Here is a 21,297-nt window from a genome sequence, read left to right as displayed (position 1 = left end):
TACCAGCTGGGGCTCTCGGCTCTTTCGGGAGCACTCTGCCCATTCTTCAGACTGCATGGTCGTGGAATTTTGCAGTGAAATCTGCATCTAAATAAAAAGAATGCAACATATTCTGGCCACATAAATTTGTAGTAAAAAGTGCTCTTAGTCAGGGACAAGGGAGTTCTCTTAACCCATGCAGCTCATATCACTATTATCACTTCATTCACATTCTTCCTTGGCTTCTTCCCACTGCTAGGCATTATCTTAGAACTATCCATATTACAGCCTTGTCAGTTTGTTTCACCTTTGCCCAGTCTTCAAAGACGGTGGATAAATCTGCTTTACCATATGGATGCATCAGGTAGAGCAGACACAGTGCCTGAGCACAGGAGGCATCAAAAATACACTAGACTGGACTAACAGAAACAGAAACTATATAAATGATGCACATGAAAGTAATCATTACAAAACCCCTATGCTAATTTTAACATTTCTACAAGAGTCACTTAATCTAGCCCACATTGCTGCTCTTCACAAACCAAACTTTTTAGAAACTTGGACCTGGACTCAAGTACATCATATGTTTTCAGTACCAAACTGAGTTACACTCCTGTGTGCTAAACTGTGAACTTTGCCTTCAAGGGGCAAATCTCAAACATGGTGGGTATCCTTACGTAGTAAGGACACTAAAATCCACTGTGCATTTATAGTAAGAGTCTCGCTAGACAAACCAGCTAGATGCATAATAGAAGTGAAAGTCATTGGGGAAAAGATGGGAGTCACTACTAACACCATGACAGCATGGGATAAATGTGTGTGTCAAAATAAGAGGCAAGTTTAAATGTGTATATGGCAGAAGGCAGAGGAAGACCTCCTGCTGATTTCAATGCAGCCAGCTTTCCACCCCTTGCACTTGCCAGTGCGGGTCCTGACCAGCTGTGTCTTCTGGACCGTGAGCTTCCTTTGAAGGCACGGGGAGCTCTGCATGTAGGTGGGTTTCAAACATCCAGATCTCCGACAGCTGCAAGTCAGCAAGCACGCCACATGAAGAAGGGAAGCAGCAAGGTAAGTAAATAAAGGGAGAGAGCTAACTGACCTAGCTTAACTGTTCAGTCATCCCAGTATTTTAAGACCATCTACACAGCCATGAAAATTTAATCTAGAAGAGACAATACTGTGGTACAAAAAGTTTATTTAGTCAAGATTTTGTAAACATTTGAGGTAAATTAACATTTACATCAACTTATTTCTTACAGAGTTTAATACACAAGGCACTTCTTTGAAGACAGCACTTTTTAACCGTTTACTGCTTTTATGGTTATTACAAGTCCCTGATGGCCCAGAAAACTTGTTATGTTTGTTGTCAGGTTCTGTCATGTAAAAGACAAACACCCAGTAAGCAACAAGAAAGCTCTGAGTAAGCTTTCTAATGCTTTACAACCCTTTAATTGTGAGAAACAGTGTCAATGGGAACAGGAATATATTCTCCATCTTAAAGTACGGTCACATTTCTTGCATAACTCTTCAAGGACTAAAACTTCTGGAATTTGATTGGCATTTTACAATGAACTTAAAATGCAAATTTACAATTTCTTTTCCACATCAGTGTTTTTTGCTTATGCAAATAGTCCCATTACCTTTAATGATCTTATTTGCAAGAGTAAAAATAACTTGGATGAAATTGCATTTGCAGGCTCAGAACCATATTGTTGGCTGGAAAACAAAACATTTACCTTTTTCGAAAATCTTCTACGGGTAACAGTGCAGTGTTTCTCCACGAGTAGTTTGTTTGGGATTTAAAAGCAGGCTGTAAATTTAGCTCTTAAAAGACATATGCCACAGCTAGTTTTTGTCATTAAACCTCTACACACACAAGAAGGCATATCAATAATAATGAACTTAATTCAATAATAATGAATTTACTCGGTAATAATTAAGTTTATGGTGAAAAGCATCTTTTTCCATAGTGTGCTCCCTATATATCCAGCTCCCATCATTTAAATATACAGAGAAACTGATGCTATAGGTCAGTGATCAGGTTTCCTTTTCTTTAGTGGTACTGCCTTATGTCTGAAGAGTTCCTGTGTTAGAGTAAGACATTTCTGACATTTTGCTTTTAGGTTTAAGATTTTGGCAGAGTCATTTTTTTACTTCTCATACAAATGTAAACTTGGAAAACAATTTAATCCAAATGTGCAATCTGAAATCAAAAACTGAATGTAAACTTCAGAAAATCAAAAATTACAAGAGCACACTTTTCACAATAAAAATCAAAGTAAATGAAACAAAAACATCTGGAAAAAAAAAAAAAGCCAGCCTGTTCAAATCCATGGTGTTAGTGTATGTATTAAAAATAAATAAATAAAATGAGCTGGGGGGCTCAATGCTCTGCTTTTGCAGACAACCTTTTGCAGACTGTTATCACTCACACGAACTCAGTGGAATGCAACAATTCGCATCGGCAGAGGGGGTGGTCCCATGAATCACCGAAAAAGGACCCAAGTATTCATCTGAGTTTTAAAGCTTGCCTTAATTATTTTACCGATCCTACACTTATGTATTCATACCAGAAAATAATCTCAAGAGCTGCAAAATGTCAGACATTTAATTAGCTCCATGTGCCTTTGTAAGTGACAAATACACTGAACCAAATCAATCCCTGGTACCACTTTGCACACAACTGGCTTCCAAATTACACCAGAGAAGAACACAGCTCATCTGCTTCATCAGTGGATACTACCTATTGTCAAGAATTTAGGATTTTTCAACGCCAGCATGGACCAACAAATTCAAGGAGCACTTATTTTATCTATGAAAAACCAAGAGATTGATTTTCATAGGCAAAATATACCACTTTTATAAAGGGAAGGTTCTAGCAGGCTGTTTTCATTTAATCAAAATAGAAAGGGAAGAAATGTGTGGTTTTAAATCATCTGTACTTGGTTTTCTTTTCTATTAACTGACAGCTGCGCTAATTATAAAAGCTCAGTGACAGAAAACAGATCAACGTGCCCATGGCCAAGAAACTATGTATTTATGTGCAATATGGATATATTTTTACTACATCTGTGTAAAACTATTATGAAGAATGTAATGTTGCCATTAGTGATTTGGAAAATGTGTTTCATAGAATCCCTGTGGTTGGAAGGGACCTCTGGAAGCCATCTAGTCCAACCCCCTTGCTCAAAGCAAGGTCAACTAGTAACAGGGAGATGACTCACTGCGAAAAGAGTAGCACATCATACACCTGGTAGCCTGTTCAAAGAATATCTCTTTTTTTTTGTTTCATTTTGTTTCTTTATTTTTCTCTTCTTCATAGTTTACCTTAGATTATTATTTTTTTTACTTTAGTTAAGACAATCTTCCCACATTCTATTAAAAGAGCAAAAAAAAAAAAAAAAAAAAAGAGTTGTTTGGTTTAGTTGATTGATCAGGCATGATTCTGTGCCTCTTCTGCAATAACTGGCTTCAGGTTAGGGGTGTGAATACAATCTTTCGGGACTGTGGCTTGAATGGCCATGTGAGCAGACTAAATCAAAGTGCTATTTTCTACCAGCCCCCTCTTCGGAATTAACTAATGTATAAGAGTAAACAACTTGAAAATTAACAGCTATTTTTGCCAACAGACTCTGTTCTGCAAGTTAGTTGGTGTTTGTACAGTTTTTCCAGAATTACAGAAGATAGAAAACTAATCTTTTTTAATACCAAAACAGGGCAAATACCTTTGATCACTGAAACACTCACCTTTTGATACATTAACTAACACCTATGTACTGAAAATATCTTATTAGACACTAAATAATTTCTATCTGTAATTCTTACTCAGGAAAAAAGTGAAAAGGATTAGGCCTCATCATAATTTTTCCATTAGTTCCAATTAAGATCTGTAGTCTTATTGTAACACTGTGCATTAGGACAAATCCGGAGTTTGGTCTTTATGCTTTACTCACATATGTTGAATTCAGCGATAATTCATGAATAAAGATTAATTATTCAAAATCTGCCAATGGGATTTTTTTCCAACAGATCCCAAATGTGACACAGGAACTAAAAGGAGTGGTAAGCACAAAAGGGGATTTCAGCCAAAACAGTTACCTGGGCTTAAACGAAGAAAAATTTACTGGACTCCAAATGAAATTGTAGGCAACCAAGAAGCTTGACACTGTAGAGTTATTTGGTGGAACTTAAACAAGGTGATCCTAAAAGCACAACCTGTGAGTTGTAGCTTTGCTTTCTCAGACTAGTATCGCCTTTATGTGGGGGCTGCCCTGTCAGATTTCTCTTAGGGACTGCAAAAGACTTGCATTTCTCCCCCTGAACCTTACAGAACAGAAAGAAAAAAAGAAAAAAAAAAAAAAAGAAAAAAAAATCTTTTACAGCTTTCTGGCAGTAGTTACTCTGCCTGAAAATACCATATATTCCACAAAAGCACCCAAACTCTGCAGGCCTAACCACACACATCAATTCAAACGGGCAGACTAGGTATCAGTGGATCCTAAGTTAAAACTCTCTCTCTTAATTCTTTATATACAATATGGATGCAGTCCTGCAAGGGACACTCGCTACGGGCTGCAGTAAGTTACAGACTGCAAGATGCAGGGCTCCATCAAACAAAAAGTCAGGTTTGCTCTCAGGCCTCGATATAAAAAAGCACATATTCCAGGTGGTCTGGGTTACAGAAACACACTCCGGAGAGACTTTGGCTTCATTCTTCAGAAGCATAAAGGAAAGGAAAATACAGCCCGTGGGTTCTGGTGTACTACAACACGGAGATGCATTCTTGCAGCAATTGAATTATTTGGCATTTACCAAAACTTAAAAACTGCTACTACAGCTGCTAATAAGGCTAAAATTTGTGAGAGCTAAATTCTGCCTTTGTTTACATCTAGGCAACTGCATCACCTCTACGTTCAGCACAGTTGCAGGGATCCAACACAGAGCAGGATTTAGCTTTTAGCTTTCTTGCAGAAAGGCGTTTTATGGCTTATAACACAGAAAACTCACAAGAGCATGCCCGAAGCTGAACACCTAATAGTAGGAATCTTTATTGTACTGCTGTACATTGACTTTTAATGCAGTGTCTGCCCCAAGATGAGTGGCAGCAGAAAGGCTTCTCACCCACTTGATTAGAAGCAGGTCAAGAAGTCACAGGACAGCACACCCAAGGGTTGCAGAACAGCGCCTCTGACCACGAGAAACTCTTTCTGTCTATTCAAAAGGAGTAAAAAAAAATCTTTCATCTTGAGTGGTGGGAACATATTTTAATTGTTGAATAAAATCAACACATCGAGGAAAACATTTAACAGCAGAGTAACTGGCAACTGTAAGTGTTTGCTACAGGGTGACCCTGCTTGCCCGAGGAAGGGTGGCACTGCCAGGCCAAATACTCTGACCACGCGAGGGGCTATCCCAGTGTGTTTGACTGCTCTGCTCCAGTTACAGTGCTTCCAGTAGACAGCAGCCATAGGACCGACTCTGAGCTTCAATTCCTTTGGATTTTGCTTAGAACAGAAGTTGGGCCTAATCCTGTGTTGCTTTGTACCCAAACTCTCACCAGCCTCATCAGGCATGCAAAATTCCGACTGATTTCTGCGAGAGCACTTGTTACAAAGGAAAGGAGGACTAAGTCAGTGAAAAGGAAAGCTGCACCTTAGAAAAAAGTACCCAGCAGTTTCCTCCATCCGTATTTAAGGGAAATGCGCAATTTTCAAAAGCAGGATTTTAATGTCTTTATCTAAGGTCCCAAATCTACGCTCCTTCTGGCTCCCAAAACTCCGTGTGAATTTTAGTTTTGATTGAATAAGGCCTGCAAGATCCATCCCCAAATCTTGCTCCTTGGTAAAATGAATGGATATTCTGCAAGTGCCTTCAGTGGGATCAAAACAGACCCTTTAGCCACTAGCATGTTGCCCAGATATTTTAGCCACCTTTTCTGCAAAACAATGTTGTCTAAATCTGTTTTTAGGGACTTGTCAGACACTACAGATTGCTGTTAAAGGACAGGGTAGATCATAACAGGAAATAATGTTGCTTTGGGACTTTCACCATTAGTTAAGTTTCTTTCCCCTTACATTTTCTTGTAAGATCAAAAATCAAACTAAAATGAGTAAGTACACATCCAAGTAAGTTTAAACCTACAGATTAAAATTACTCTAAAAATGTTTAAATACTTAAAAATATGCACTCAAGTTTACTTCTAAAAAGCTTTTTTCCAACAAACTTAAACTGGTATCTAATAGTCTAAAATGCAGAGCTGTACTTTATCCTACTGTTTGTCCACGGGCAACGTATGGGGCCACAATGTCTTGAAACCATAATCCTTGCTTTCTGAAGAGAAATTGTTCTGTGTAATCATTTCTGAGGTGTGTGGTTTACATTCCTGTCCTCTTCTAAGCAATGTCAGAAACCATCTAAAATTATAATCAAACATGCTGAAACGTGTTTGTGGGCTTAAAAAAAAAAGGTGTGATCATGGTCGGCAAACACTGGATAGAAGGTCAAACCGAACACTTCCTAACAGGTCAAGAGTGAAAAAAAAAATAAATTAAAAAAAAAAAAGGAGAAAGATGAACTTCAAAATGATAAAATCTATTACAGGGGTTACCTAAACTTTGCCCAGCCAAGAGGATCACACTGGCAACTTGCCATGAGCACAAAGGCTTCATTAAGCTGTGTTATACGGAAGAGACTGCCGTCGCCTTGGTCTTTAACATGGCAAGTTGTTCCATAGAGGTGACGGGTGCCAACAGGCAATATGCCATCCTGGGGTTTGCCATCGGGCTCTATTAGGATTTAAGAGGAAGAAAATAAGTCATGGTGTCTGCTCACGAACAGCTTGTGTGAAAAGGCTGGAAGGCAAGGGCGTGAAGGAGATGATGGGCAGGCACATGGGCGCTAAGGGTATCAATGTTCTCAAATCAAAGTCAGCCTCGGGGCACAAGACCAGCTCCCATCGCCGCCTGCTACCTGTGCGGGCCTCCACTACGGCTGCCCTTGGGAGATCCGCCACGGGCATTAAAGAGAGCGGGGTTGGTCCCCTGGCGCTTCGGCCACCCCTGACCTATCAGAAAATGTTGCTATTTTTCCCCACTACAACTCAACAGAGTGCAAAAAAAACAGCAAGCGTCAAAGTGTGAAACCCAAGTCTTTACCCCGCCCGCGCCGGGCCTGACCCCCATGGGGGCAGCTCCCCTGCCCGCTCTGCCTCCAGCCACCGGCCCCGCTGCGCTGAGGCCACCGCGCTACACGGCCAGGTCGTCTGACCTGGCTCTGCTGCTGCTCGACTTACTGGCCCTGCTCAAGCGCCGCGTGTCGACCAGCAGCGGCGGCTCGTGCATCTCCACCGTGGTGCAGGCGGCCGAGACGGGCCGCTCCTCCGCCAGCTCCTCCTCGCCCTCCACGTCCCACTTGGTGCCGCTCGCCCCGCTCAGGCTGGTGCTGCTGCCGCTGCTGGCCGCCACCACGGGGGGCCCGGTGGAGGGTGGGAGAAGCTGCTCCAGTGGCTCTTCTTGCTCGGGGAGGGGACGCCGGACGCTGCTGGGGGTGGAGGAGCCCGGCGAGCTGGAGGGAGCCTTCCCCTGCTGCTCGGCTGCCATGTTGACCCAGTTCTGCTCGGCTGCCAGCGTGTGGTTTTTGCTGTTGAAGTAGTTGACGACGGCCGGCGTAGGCGTGGGGATGGGCGTCGGGATGGTGACGGGAGTGGAGACGGGTGTGGGGGTGACGGCACGGTGCCTCTCCTCGGGAACTGGTGGAGCCATGGGGTAGCTTGCCACCGAGGCCGTGTTGGATGGGGGCCGCGCTCTGGGAGCAGCCGCGGCGTAGTACGGTGCCATGGTCACCGGGGCCAGCAGCGGCGTGACAGCACGGGTGTCCGGCAGAACGGGAGGGGGTGCGGTGGTCGTCACCACCACGGGTGGTGCCGGCGGTGGCAGGGACACAGGTTTGGTCTCCCCTGTGACCATGACCGGTGTCAGCGTTGTGATCGGCATCTCCAGGCTGTACTGGCTCGTCATGCCCTGCTTGAGCTTCTTCCACCCCAGGTGATATATCTCAAGCATGTTGAGCAGCAGGGAGACAGAGGCCACCACCAACATGAAGATGATGAAGATGGTCTTCTCGGTGGGCCGTGAGATGAAGCAGTCCACGGTGTGTGGGCAAGGCGGGCGGCTGCACTGGTAGACTGGCTTTAGTTCAAAGCCATATAGGAAGTACTGGCCCACAATGAAGCCCACCTCAAAGAGTGTCTTGAAAATGATGTTGAAGACGTAGGTACGGAGCAGGGCGCCCCCCATACGGATTCTACCGCGCTCGTCACGGATTGGGAGCTTCTCCTTCCCCCTTTTGGCAGGAGGATCCTTGGAGTTATTGCTGCCTCCACCACCACTGCCAGACATCGCTGCTCCTGGGTAGTTGCTGTCCTTGACGCTTCCCTTCTTTTTCAGTTCCTCTTCTTTCTCTTTCCTCTTCTCCTCCATGCGTACAATGTGCAGCACATGGCCCAGGTAGATCAGGGTTGGAGTGGAGACAAAAATGATCTGCAGCACCCAGAAGCGGATGTGAGAGATGGGGAAGGCTTTGTCATAGCACACATTTTCGCAACCAGGTTGCTGAGTGTTGCACGTAAAGTCTGACTGCTCGTCTCCCCAGACCTCCTCAGCAGCAGCCCCCAGCACCAGTATCCTGAAGATAAACAGCACCGTCAGCCAAACCTTGCCGATAACCGTGGAGTGCTCCTGCGCGTTCTCCAACAGCCTCCCCAGAAAGCTCCAGTCACCCATCGTTCCAGATTTCTAACCTACAATAAGAGCAAGCAGAGCAAGTTAAAGCATCTCATCATTACAAACCCTGCGTCCCAGGCAGCCAGGGGTCTGGGAGAGCACAGGATGCTCTCACCAGCCACTGCAGGTGTGTCTACACACAATGGCAGGCAAGGCACACTCAGAACTAGAATTTCTGCTACATTTAAATATTTGAACAATGCCATTTCTCTGTTTCTTCCACCTGAGATGCCTCTAGCTGTTCTTGCCTATTTTTAGAAAGGAACAGATGGAAATTAGTTCATTTAATTAGAATATTCTTACTCGTAAAGTGACTGCACTTGTATCACAGTGTGATACAAAGTTTGGCTAACAATCTCTTTTTGTTATCAGGATTTATTTGTTATAGCATTCAGGGGACAAGTAATGTCTCATGTCTCTGCTATTTTAACCCTATACAAACAGATGATTATTCAAAAACTATCAAAGTACAGTTTAATTCTATGAGCACACCATCAACACTGATGTCCTCCAAGCCTACTCGGGTTTGAGTCTGTTTATTTCTGGAAAGAGAATTATTGGAATATCTAAAAATATTGGGGGAAATGACAAATTCTGAGAGGAACAGTGGAAAGGTTTCTATACTGTTTTCCCTAATGTCCTTCCACTTGTGGTTAATGTACTGCAAAGTCAATAAAATTATTTCTAAAAAAAAACCACCACAGCTCAGGGCACTTCAGCAATTGTGCACAGAGAAATCAAACGACGTTTTCTTACTTCTGTGAGAACCTGGCATATATTTTCAGTGGCTTCCAATAATTCATATATGATGGGCTTCCCATGTTCAGTTCTAGGCAGTGACACAATTCTGATTTGGAAAGGCTTAAAGATTTTATTTTAGTTTAGTTTAATTTAATTAGATTCCTTGTCAGCTGTCTTCAACTGAGAAACAAGCTATAATTTGCTAGCATCGCTTCTGTTATCCCTGGCTTGTTTTCAGTTGGAACATGCTGGAATATACAAAGTATATATATAAGAAGTACATTTCATTCTCCTAACAAACACACTTCTACCTTTTAGATGTCAACCTTCAAACAAACCTTTTTAGATGTCAACCTTCAAACAAACCACAAAACTTTACTTTCATCTGTCTTCAATATTTTCAGGAATAATTAATTGTAATTACAAATCAGATGCAACAATTAACATGCAAGAAAAATTACTATAAAAAACTCATCCTGCTATCCCTCCTTTAAAAATTTCAGCTTACTTTTGTTGGTATAACTGAATTACACTTTGCAATTTTTAGCTTTATACTTATCTTTTTTGTCTAAGTACCTGCAAAAAGAGTTCATCATTACATGTAGGAAATTACCAGTGAGAAAACTATTTTTGGTATTTAATTTATTGTGATTTCCAGCAACACTGTTGCTGAATTTCAAGAGGAAGCATTTCCAAAGTCAGTACTGAACTTCTTTGAAGCTCTCAGTTAAGGTAGTTATTTTGTTAATTTTCTATATTGTTCTTTTTGTATAACTTGATTTTACTACAAGGAACTGAGGTACCTGTAATTGCAGAGCAGTATTCTTCCTCGCAAAAAGCAACATTTTTGGAAATCCTGGAATGCTAATACACTTTATCTTCGGAAAGTTAATTCAGCATAAACTTCCCTAACAATAGATCTTTGATATCCTACAAAAACACATTGCCTTTAATGTTATAGAATTCCTTTTCCAGCACAGCATGATAAACTGTAAACTATGGTATTAATATACTGATTCTGAAACGCTGATTTTGTGCAGGAATGCTTCTGGTCTTAAAACAATTTCTAATCTTTCTTCTTTTGGAAATACATTCAAGGTGTTTCTAAAGAATGTATTTTTCTCCCTCAAAATATTAACCCATGGCTGCATAAACTTTGTTAGGATATTCTATTTCTTTAACACTAATTTAGTATCTTTATATGATTTTTATTTTTTATCCTCAATCAGTTTATCAGTTTATTTCTATCTTAATGTTGTTCAGCAATTTTCTTATTTTGACTGCAAAAGTTGTTGTGTAGCAACAGCAAAAGGAATAATGTGATATTGGATGGATTAAGGAAATTTAGCATAATACCAAATTCAGCACTTCATTTGTCTCCTATCCTTTGCATTATTCTGTGTCTATCGTTTGTCTTGCTCTTTGTTTTCTGCCCAGATAAACAAAGAGGAAGGTTTAAGTAATAAGTAGTCAAAATTAAGTTTTGTTCTTTTGTTACTAATATCTGTAATAGAAAGCTTCTGGGTGGGGAAAAGTTAGCATGCCAAATTTTCTCTATCTTCAAAAATGTGGTCCATTTTCAGCACTGTCCCCCTTGCTTCCATTGGGCTAGGTACCGCAAACTGTTCTTGACAAAGACAGATACTGCTTGCTGTTGTTCCCCCAAATGAAGTCAACCTGCCATCCTAAAAAATTATAACCCCTGCAGTGTAAGGTGAACAGACAGCAATTGTCGTTTTTTTAATATTGACACATCAATAAGTAATGTTCACTACAATTAAAGTAGGATTTTTTGTGCTTTTTGGAAGAATTATCTACTGACTAGTGGAAGAACAAAAATAATAAGTTGTAAAAAGCAAAGGAATCAAATTTATTCTCAGTCTTTCTCCATCCACTAATACTACTGAAGATGTTTTTTTCCCTTTTTGCTACAGGCCAGCAATGCCCAGTCTGAGATAATTCAGGACACCAAAGGTATGACACAATGATGCACTTCTCAAAGGATACACTTAAAAGGGATTCTAATTGCTTACATTAATAAAAGATTTATATCAAAGTCTGAAAATCCATGCAGTACACAGAGAAAAAGTCCTTAAGAAGGGAGCGGATACTTCCTAGCATCTAAACTGCACGGAGGTGAAAACCTCAGTGTTCATCTTGGTACCAACTGCAGCAATCATTGCCTTCACCACAGATCTGTATCACCTATACCAAAATATGGGAAGGACACAATTTCCAAAGACAGTGCGAAGATACTTAGCTCCAATGGCTAGAGGGTTTGAAGAAATCCAGGTCCTTTATCTCCCTTCATCATTAACAGATACTTCAGTGAGTAATTTGTAAAGCCAATGTAACGCATCCGAAAATAACACCAACCATTTTAAAGGGGTGTTTTGATACAAATAATGATTAAATGACATCAGACTAAATCCAAGAGCTCACAGACCTCACGGAATATTTGAGTAGTCACCATTGAGTTCAACAACAAAATATCTACATTTAATTTTAAACAGACACTACTCAGTATTTCAGCTGAGAACATTTCCAAGCTTGCTTTTGTAGTATTAAACTTTAGCTGTACAGTGCTGCTTCCAGCACTGTTGATCACAATTTCAAATACAAAGACAGGAAATTGCCTAGTCTCATATATGGTTTGTGAAGGGAGACGTTCTTTCTTCTGTGATTGGAAAAAATACAGTTTAAAAAAATGAAACATCTTTATCTGTATTTAATGAAATTATTGGGGAAATACTTGCAAAAGAATGACAGAGAATCTGTCTCAGAAAGCAACTTGATTCAATAGTACGAAAAGCTAGGATTTCACGCACCTTGGGTTTGTGTCATAAGAACTGGGAGCTGTATATTGTTTGTGTCACTTAAAAAAAAATCATTCTGCTGAGACAGAAACTGAAAAATAGTCTATTCATAAAAAATGGCATGGAATTATCTTTAAAAATCAATGTTTTGCCATTGGTTACCAAGTTTAATACAAGTACAAACAGGCTTTGTGGATGTTGCATTTGTTTGTGTGTGTGACAAAGAGAATGATCAAGACAGAGAATAAATTTTAAAAGCCATGATGTCAAATATACCCCTCTACAGGAGAGAAATAATTCTCATCTGGCATTTATAACTTGCCAGTTACTACTTCTCGTTGTGTTTCTGACCCCGTCACAAAAGACGTTTATCACTGTCAAGTGTATGAAATATGATATTTTATTTATAATTCTACTCATACATGTATGTTTATATAGGCATATATATGTACATAAATACACACAAATAATTACACAGCTAGGCTGCATATACTACCAGATTATGACAGCTGGTGTGTTTATGATTTTGTAATATTGGCATATCTAAAAAAAGTCCTTTAGTAATTATTTGAGACCTAACAAGTCTCTGTCAGAATATGAATTCAGCCCCCATTTTCTTTCATTTATTGTGGTAGTCCATAATAACTTGGAATTTGGGTTTTCATCTTCAAAATTATCTAGGCTTTACAAACCAGTATGAGAAAAAAAAAATGCTGTTAAAAGAGAACACAACTTGCCATACTTCCTTGTTTTTACACTAAAAGATCAAGTAACTATGTATCATTTTTTTATCTCTGGCAATTCATATCCAACGAAAGTAGTAGTCACTCTGCACAAAGTTTGCAGTGGGCTGTGTCATTCCAGACAAACTGGAAGATCTGGAGGGACAGAATGAGCTACTATAATTCCCAGTGAAAATCTAATGGTATCTGGTCACGTACATATATGATACACAACAGCTGAAGTTTCATAATTTGTTTTATAAACTTATTTTGAATGAGGGCTTGAAAGATATCTTTCCTATGCTCACAGTGCAACAGTTTCAGAGGCTTCTATTATCACTTTCATTACATTTTAAACACTTGTGAGAAAAGAATCGCCTGTCTTAAACCCACTGCTACACTGGAGCCCTTTCCTTAAATTCTAGGCAAAACCTCTTGACTTCAGTGAAAGTTTGTCCTGAGTAAAGCAAAAGTGCAAGGAGCCCAGGAGGAGAGCTACGCTCCACCTGCTACATTCCTCTGTTCCCCAGCATAGCAAACCTTTGCTCAGATTCACCGCTCAGAGGAAAAAAGATAGGAACAGAAAGTAACCCCTTTTCTTCCCCAGCATACTGAAATGCCATCTAAGAGCTCTACTTTGGAATTAAAAGATGGTGACTTACCAATAAAACAGTCTGAAAGGTGAGAAGAGTGTGAAGCTACGGAAGAGTGGGCACTACGGAATAGCCGCCGAGCGTGAGGGGGACAGTCCCTACATCCCGAGTGAGTGAAGCATGAATGAGACAGATCTGTCAGGTGTCCACATACGAGCAGCCACACGGATCTAAAAACTGCACAGTAAGGAGCGTCCCACCCCCTGCCCCAGATGTACAGAGGAAAGATGAGCTTTTCTGGCAGTTCAAAGATTCAAGACCCTTTTTCACCGCAGAGAAGCAGGCACCCAGAGGACAGGTTGAGGTATGATGGGACTTCAGGCACATTATAGGAACTGCAAGGCAGACAGTGCCAGATAGCCTGTTCAAACTTCTTCAAGTGCATTTTTGTCTTCTGGAAACTAATTACTTTTTTTCTAGTTTAATTCTGAAGTGTTCTGGTGGGATTTTCCCTTTTCCCAAGTTCCCTTAAAGGGAAACTCTAGTTGCTCTGGCTATTCAGTTCAATTCCTTCTTCACATCTACATCAGGCTCTTACACAACTAACACGCACTCAGGATTCCTAATAACACCCCAGGATTATGTGATTTCTTCAGCAAGGCAGGGATGAACCCAAAATACCTCTGATACTCTTTTTGCCTATGGGGGAAAAAAAATGACACAACTTTCCTTCCTGCTAACACGGGCCAACTTTTGCCTAATCGAGCTATAAATATCTTCCAAAGAGTTTTAAAGAGCATTTAAGCATTTAAAATACTTTGCGTCTCTTTAGAGTCCCAAGTGAACAAGTGAGCAACTGGATGATTTTGGTTAATTCTCAGGCCACAGGTGTGACCGGAGTGAGGCAAAAGCCTGGTCTCTGTGTGGCCCATACAGGCGAAACCCTTGATCGGTCAGGTAAATCAGAGCTGAGCACATGAAATGCCAGAAGCATCTTGTGTTATGTTTGTTAACTTTGTCATTCTGTGTGGTACAAGGGTCGAGGTAAGTCTGTCTCTGCGGTACATCTTGGATTTCATTGCTCTCCTGGTGTAAAACTGGCTTGCAATGCACACTGATGCTCAAAAGTTAGCGGGAACCCTTAGGGAAGAAACAACATCCCCTACACACACACCCTTTCACGGCAACAGCCGTGACAATCCCTGACACACACAGAGATCCGTCTCCCCCCTCTCCCCTGCGTTTCCCGAGGTATTTTGTGAGCTCTGGACACTTCTCCCCGTTACCAGTCCCCAGCCGGCTCCCCCGGCGGCTCAGCCCGGGACCCCCCCCCCTCCGCCCTACTTACGCGAGGCTGTTTTAATCAGCCAAAGCCCAACTCCTTCGGGGGAGCCCGGACAGCGTCCGATCATTGCTCGTTTAAGCGGGGGGCACAGTAAGCCCCCAAATTTTAGCTCGGGCTGTGGAAGAAAGCAGTGGGGGGCGTCGCTCCCTACCTGCTGCCTGGCCGCGCCCTCAGCCGCCCGCCCGCGGCGGAGCCCCCGCGGCAGCAGCGGGTCCCCGTCCCTCCCTCTTCCCCCTCCCCTCTCCCGCCTCCCTCCCCAGCCCGGCTCCGGAGGTCCCGTCCTCGTCCCGGGGCCGCTCCGTGGCTGTGGCCGGTACAGCGATGCCGCCGGCGGCCACGGCTCCCGGGCAGAGGTGGAAGCGGGCAGGGCGCCGGGGCGTGAGGGGGAGCGACCGCCGCCATGTCGCGGGGCGCAGCAGCGCCTCACGGTGGTGTACCGCAGCCCGCCCGCAATGCTGCGTTAGGTATATACGAAATAAAAGTTATTCACACAAAAGGAGTTTGTTTTGTTTCCCTCAGACCAAGTCCGAACCCGTAGATGGAGGCTCAGGGAGCAAAGTGCCTCCCGCTGTAAGCGCAGAGCAGGTTTGAGACCACCTGATGGAACCAAACACACACAAGTCTATGGGACCTGATGCCGTGCATCCCGCGGTCCTGAGGGAACTGGCTGATGGAGCTGCCAAGCCTCTCTCCATCGTGTCTGAAATGTCCTGGCAGTCAGGCAAAGTTCATGGTGACTGGAAAAAGGAAAACAGCACTTCCATTTTTGAAAAGGGTAGAAAGGAGGACCTGGGGAACTACAGACAGGTGAGCCTCGCCTCTGTGCCTGGGCAGATCATGGAAAAGATCCTCCTGGAAGCAATGTCGAGGCACATGCAGGACAAGGAGGTGATCTGGGACAGCCAGCATGGCTTCACCAAGGACAAATCGCTCCTGACCAACCTGGTGGCCTTCTGTGATGGAGTGACTGCTTCGGTTGACAAGGGAAGACCGACCAATGTAATCTACCTGGGCTTCTGTAACGCCTACGACATGGTCCCACATGATATCCTGATCTCCAAATTGGAGATGTATGGATTTGATGGGTGGACCATTCTGTGGATAAGGAGTTGGACTGAAGGTTGTACACAAAGACCAAAGGTGGTCAATAGCTCTATGTCCAAGTGGAGGCTGGTGATGAGTGGTGTCCCTCAGGGGTCTGTCCTGGGACTGGCACTGTTTAATATCTTTGTCTATGACATAGACACTGGGATTGAGTGCATCCTCAGCAAGTTTGCAGATGATACCAAGCTGAGTGGTGCAGCTGATACCAAAGAAGGAAGGGATGCCATCCAAAGGGATCTAGGCAAGCTTGAGAGCTGGGCCCACGTGAACCTAATGAGGTTCAACAAGTCCAAGCACAAGGTGCTGCACCTGGGTCAGGGCAATCCTGAACACGAGTAAGACTGGGAGAAGAACTCACTGAGAGCAGCCCTGCAGAGAAGGACTTGGGGGTTCTGGTGGACAAAAGGCCCAACACGAGCCAGCAGTGCGTGCCTGCAGCCCAGAAGGCCAACTGCGTCCTGGGCTGCACCAACAGAGGGGTGGGCAGCAGGTGGAGGGAGGGGATTGTGCCCCTCTGCTCTGCCCTGGTGAGGCCCCACCTGGAGTGCTGCGTCCAGGGCTGGGGCCCCCAGCACCAGAAGGATGTGGGGCTGTTAGAGCAAGTCCAGAGGAGAGCCATGAAGATGATCAAGGGGCTGGAGCACCTGTCCTACAAAGAAAGGCTGAGAGAGCTGGGGCTGTTCAGCCTAAAGAAGAGGAGGCTCTCGGAGGACCTCATTGCATGTTTTCATTACTTAAGGGGGACTTATAAAAAGATGGAGAGTGACTCTTTGCTCAGTCAGATAATGTCAGGACAAGGGGAGTGGTTTTAAAATAAAAGAGGGCAGATTTATATTAGAACTTAGGAGGAAACTCTTCACGCAGAGGGTGGTGAGGCACTGGAACAGGTTGCCCAGATAGGCTGTGGATGCCCCATCCCTGGAGGTGTTCAAGACCGGGTTAGATGTAGCCCTGAGCAACCTAGTGGGTGGTGTCCCTGCCTATGACAGTGGGGTTGGAGTTAGATGATCTTTAAGGTCCCTTCCAACCCAAACCATTCATGATTGTATGATGAAGTAAGCCTTCCCACTGCCTGCATGTCCTGTATGAAGAGCTCACAGCCCTACAAGCTGGGGTGCTTTGCAGGCAGCGGTTATGGTCCCGTGTCAGGCCAGATCCTTTCACTGACAGAACGGAAGCAGCATTGCATCAGCTCCTTGCAGGATTTCAAGAGGCTCCTCAAGTTCTACAGATGGCAAGGCTGGGTCTTCAGAGTTTGAGAGCTTATACCTGTGATTGAGCCTATGTTAGGAAAAGAAAGAATTAGGCTTAGTATTTTTTAAAAGTGTTTTTCAAAGACTCTCCTCAGTCAAGAACATCTGTTGTGCTGTTGTGTGCAGACCATTTAAAGAACCCAATTTATTACAACTCTGTCCAGGTGTAAATCTTTAAATCTTTCAGCTAAAAATTCTGAGGAGGAAGAGCTACCTTGACCTAAGCACTAATAGTGGCACTTTGACAGATTACTATCACCAGAGTTGGGTGATACATCCAAAACACAGTGCTGTCACGATTGTCAGTGTTGTAGTATCACAGTGTGGATCCTGAAGCAGTGGGGCAAGGGGGGAATCCCAGCCCCTGTAATTCCTGACATTACAACTTCCTTCATGTAGTGAAGCCCCTGAGTTGAAAGGTTTGATTTTAGGAAAAAGAAGAGAGAGATCTCACTTCCAACCACCACTCCAAAAGGTTTAATACTATGAAGCACTTGGTGTTTCCATGATTGCTTTCTCAGTATCTTGCAGGTGTGAAGTGGTATTTCCCACCAGCTGTATAAACTGGCCTTAACACTCTTTTGTTAGAAAAATATTCTTGATCAGGAGAGCAGTGAGGTTCTAGAGGAGCTTTTCAGTACCACCACCAAGGATTTTTAAGATAGAATTCAATACGTCTTCAAATGGGGATAATTTGATGCTGTGGCTGCCAACCATGGGACTACCTATCCATGAACAATTTCCTTTCCAGGAATTCCCTTCTGTGTTCTTACAAGAAGAGTTTTGGGCTGTCAACAAACCTCTCTGGGACAGCTGTAGAAAATTCACAGGCAAGCAGGCCAAATCCCCAGGGGAAACCTGAAAGGAGCAGCTTTAAAAATAAAGGACTAATTATGTAGTGGTGAGTACACAAGCATGAAGGCATGTTGAGGAGGCATGAGGGGTTATTTTTTAGTCATGTACCAGAATGTGAGGATCTGAAGCCAAATTAGGAGGGAAAGAGAAAAAATAGGACTTGTCTCCATGAGGAATTTGTTCAGAAGAAAGATATGCTTGGGTTTAAAAGTAGGTGTTAAGAAGTGTCTCTTCCCCTGGACACTCTGACAGTAGGATTCCCAAGAAGGGGCCGTCCTGCCAACTTCCTCATCAGCACTTGTCTTTAAAGGTTTAGAGCACTGCCAGAGGCCACTTCAGTGTGCGCCAAATCCCTAAGTCCTTTTTATGTTCAAAGGCCTCTCTCCATTGTTATTAACACTAGATAGCATCATAAAACTTAAGTCCATATTTATTTTGTTACATTAAAATGCATATTTACATAATTTTCCTCTTCCATCCAGGCCTCCACACAGGTGGCAACCCTGGTTCCTTTAGCAGAAAAAGTGGGATTCAAGGTGGTACTTGGCTATCAGCAGTGCTGATAGTACTTGTATCCACACAGCCTCAAAAAGATCTATGAATGCCTTCATTTCTGCTCGTTGTGGCACCCTGCATGATATGCCAATAAAAAGAACTTTGCTTGACATGCCACTGTGCTACAGAAGATGGCACCAAAGATACTTAAATGCTGAGAAAGGCTGCTGTTCCCTCAGGGGGCACAGTTTCAAGCAAGAAGTGAAGTCTTCTCTAGTTGTTTTCTACATGGATGAATCAAAATACTTTGGAACCTATTAGCTATTAAATAAATTGGTAATAAAAACATTGGAATTCTGGCTTAATCTCATATTATAGTTACTATTATTATTGTACCAATTAGTAATTAGTGTTCTTTTAGACACTACTGACAAGCACGTTAGAGAACATATTAACAAATTAGAGCTGATGACAGGAAAAGTTATTGTGATTATTTTGTATTATAAAAATTACTTTATATTTGTAATAAGAGTTATTGTGATTTTTAGTTTGTAGGAACAGGTGCTTTCTGGTCATCCTTCTGAGAGCAAAAGCTCCATGTGATGAAGAGGAAAAATTACAACTGTTCAAGCCAGGTATTTGTACAGAGGAAGAATCAAAAAGAGATACAGGATGTGCATAATCTTAAAATAAATGTCACTTTTTGTCACTTGGTCATGGCAAGAAGTTTCTGTTTGTTTTCCAAACTACTGACAGAAAAGTGAGGAAATAAGAGACAAATATTGATATTTGAAATATATTAATGCCTGCCACGAGCCCGTCAGGAAGCAAATTGAGCAGAAAACAGAACAAAAGGCAGAGTTCAGGTAGTTCTCTGTTGAGCTAGTGAATTAAAACAACACCTACAAGGGCTGAGGGGGGATTGTGCTGAAGCAAGGGACAAGAGGGCAGTAGGTGAGAAGCAGGGCCAGTAGAGAGCAGGGAAGGTACAGCAGCAAAAGAGGTAAAAGGCAGGAACTTTGGCCTTTCTAGTAGTAACCACCTATGAAAATACAGCCAGAGGCTGTGATTTGGAATTGCATTGTGCGTAGCAGCAAATACAACTTAACATATTGCCATTCCCTCCACCCCTTCCGCTCACTCCCTGCAGCTCTTCTTGCCCAACACCATGGCCTACTGCCCCACAGTCACGTCAGCAGAAGCGTTTGTTCATGTGCCCTCCCTGTAAGCCGTATCAAGGAATTGGTCCAGCTAAAAATCAATGCACCAAAGCAAAACACTTGTTTCTGTATCGGCTAAAAGAGTCACCAAATGTGGTGCCAAGTGCAGCTGTGCAAACAACCGTGCTGGCATGGTAAAGGTCCTGGAATGAAGGTGCTGTGTTGGATGGGAAGGGAGAGACACAAATGGGGTTAGGGGTGAGTAGGAAGCACTGACATCAACGTTAATATCCTGAACAAGTGCTACCAGTGGATGCTTCGTAATGCCAAACTACAACCAAAGCTTCTGCACAAGGAAACTGCCCGCCTGATGTTCTTTCCCATTGTACTCAGGGTAAGAGCAAATACAATGTATTTACCAGGAATATACCTTGAATATACCTTATTGACATACATCACGACTTTGTCAAGGCCTCAAACGCCGGATACCTTCCAAAGAAAGGAAGAGCAAAAGGAGCGGAAAAACAAGCAGAGCTCATGTATGGGAAACTGTCTCTGCAGAGTTCAAGCTGCTGCACAATGCGATGGTCTGGTTTGAACTGAAAGAAACTGGTAACACAAAACATCTTGCTATCACTCTGAAACTTCTGGATGCAGACCAGGCTGCAGGGAACTCCACCCATGGATAGTCAATGGGGCAGGAGAGCTGAAAATTGGTCTGGGTTTTGGTCTTCCTCCTATCGCAAGGAATGCCTGTGTTGTGAGATATAAAACCGAGGCAGAAAGAGCTTTTTACCTACTCTGCTGAGAAGAAAACAAACAAAAAATTACCAACTTCACTTATATGAATTGCAATTTTACTTGGATAAAATTGTATGCCACCTTGTATGCTTTTGTCAAGTGGAATTTATTATGGTGCAAGAATGTGATATTGCAACGGCTAAAAGCAGAAAGAAACCCTGCTGATAGAGATCACACTGGACAGACCTGTGCACTGACACGTAGATTTGATTTCATATGAAAAAGACTTTGATTTAGTAGCTGAGCTTTGGCTCAGCAAAAAGAGCCTGTACAACTTGACTCTTTGGTTGGGGCTCCCTTACCACAGATTTTAGAAGTTCCCTCTGTCCCGTAGTGGAATCCTATATCTAGACCACCCTCAGCAGATGTTGGACTAGGTTGTCATTTAACAATCTTCAGTGACGATAAGTCCGTCATCTAACTCAGTGCTCAGCCCTCTTCACAGCATGCTTTCTGCAGTGAGTAGCCCACCTCTCATTCCAACATAAGCCTTTTACTTCTTGTCCAGTTGCCAGCAGATATAAAGAACAGCATCCTCATCTTCCTTGCCACAATCTTTTGCATATTTGGGGAGTTCTGTGGACCTTCCTTCAGATGTTTCCAGGCTGGCCCATTTCTTTCAAGCTTTCCTCACAAATTCTGTGTTTTAGATA

General features: G+C 42.9%; 1 protein-coding gene across 3 annotated transcripts; it reads right to left on the bottom strand.

Moving 5' to 3' along the window:
• Nucleotides 1-1,157: 1,157 nt before the first annotated feature.
• GJA3 (gap junction protein alpha 3) lies at nt 1,158-15,579 on the bottom strand. 3 transcript variants are annotated; one of them, XM_072032694.1, is made up of 2 exons: nt 14,980-15,579; nt 1,158-8,776 (listed from the first exon to the last, which is right to left on the bottom strand). In XM_072032694.1, the coding sequence occupies exon 2, from the start codon at nt 8,757-8,759 to the stop codon at nt 7,224-7,226; it is 1,536 nt and encodes a 511-aa protein (XP_071888795.1). In that variant the 5' UTR covers nt 8,760-8,776; nt 14,980-15,579; the 3' UTR covers nt 1,158-7,223. The 3 variants fall into 3 exon arrangements, with proteins under 3 accessions (XP_071888795.1, XP_071888797.1, XP_071888796.1); XM_072032696.1 differs by having other exon boundaries at nt 15,128-15,579; XM_072032695.1 differs by lacking the exon at nt 14,980-15,579 and adding an exon at nt 13,701-14,949.
• Between the last annotated feature and the right edge of the window lie 5,718 nt (nt 15,580-21,297).

The sequence above is a fragment of the Anas platyrhynchos genome, chromosome 1 (assembly GCF_047663525.1).
Source record: "Anas platyrhynchos isolate ZD024472 breed Pekin duck chromosome 1, IASCAAS_PekinDuck_T2T, whole genome shotgun sequence".
In the NCBI taxonomy this organism is placed as follows: domain Eukaryota; kingdom Metazoa; phylum Chordata; class Aves; order Anseriformes; family Anatidae; genus Anas; species Anas platyrhynchos.
This window is presented reverse-complemented; position numbering and strand designations above follow the sequence as displayed.

Coding starts and splice junctions, on each gene's coding strand:
- GJA3 (XM_072032694.1), bottom strand. CDS start 8,759: ATGGGTGACTGGAGCTTTCTGGGGAGGCTGTTGGAGAACGCGCAGGAG.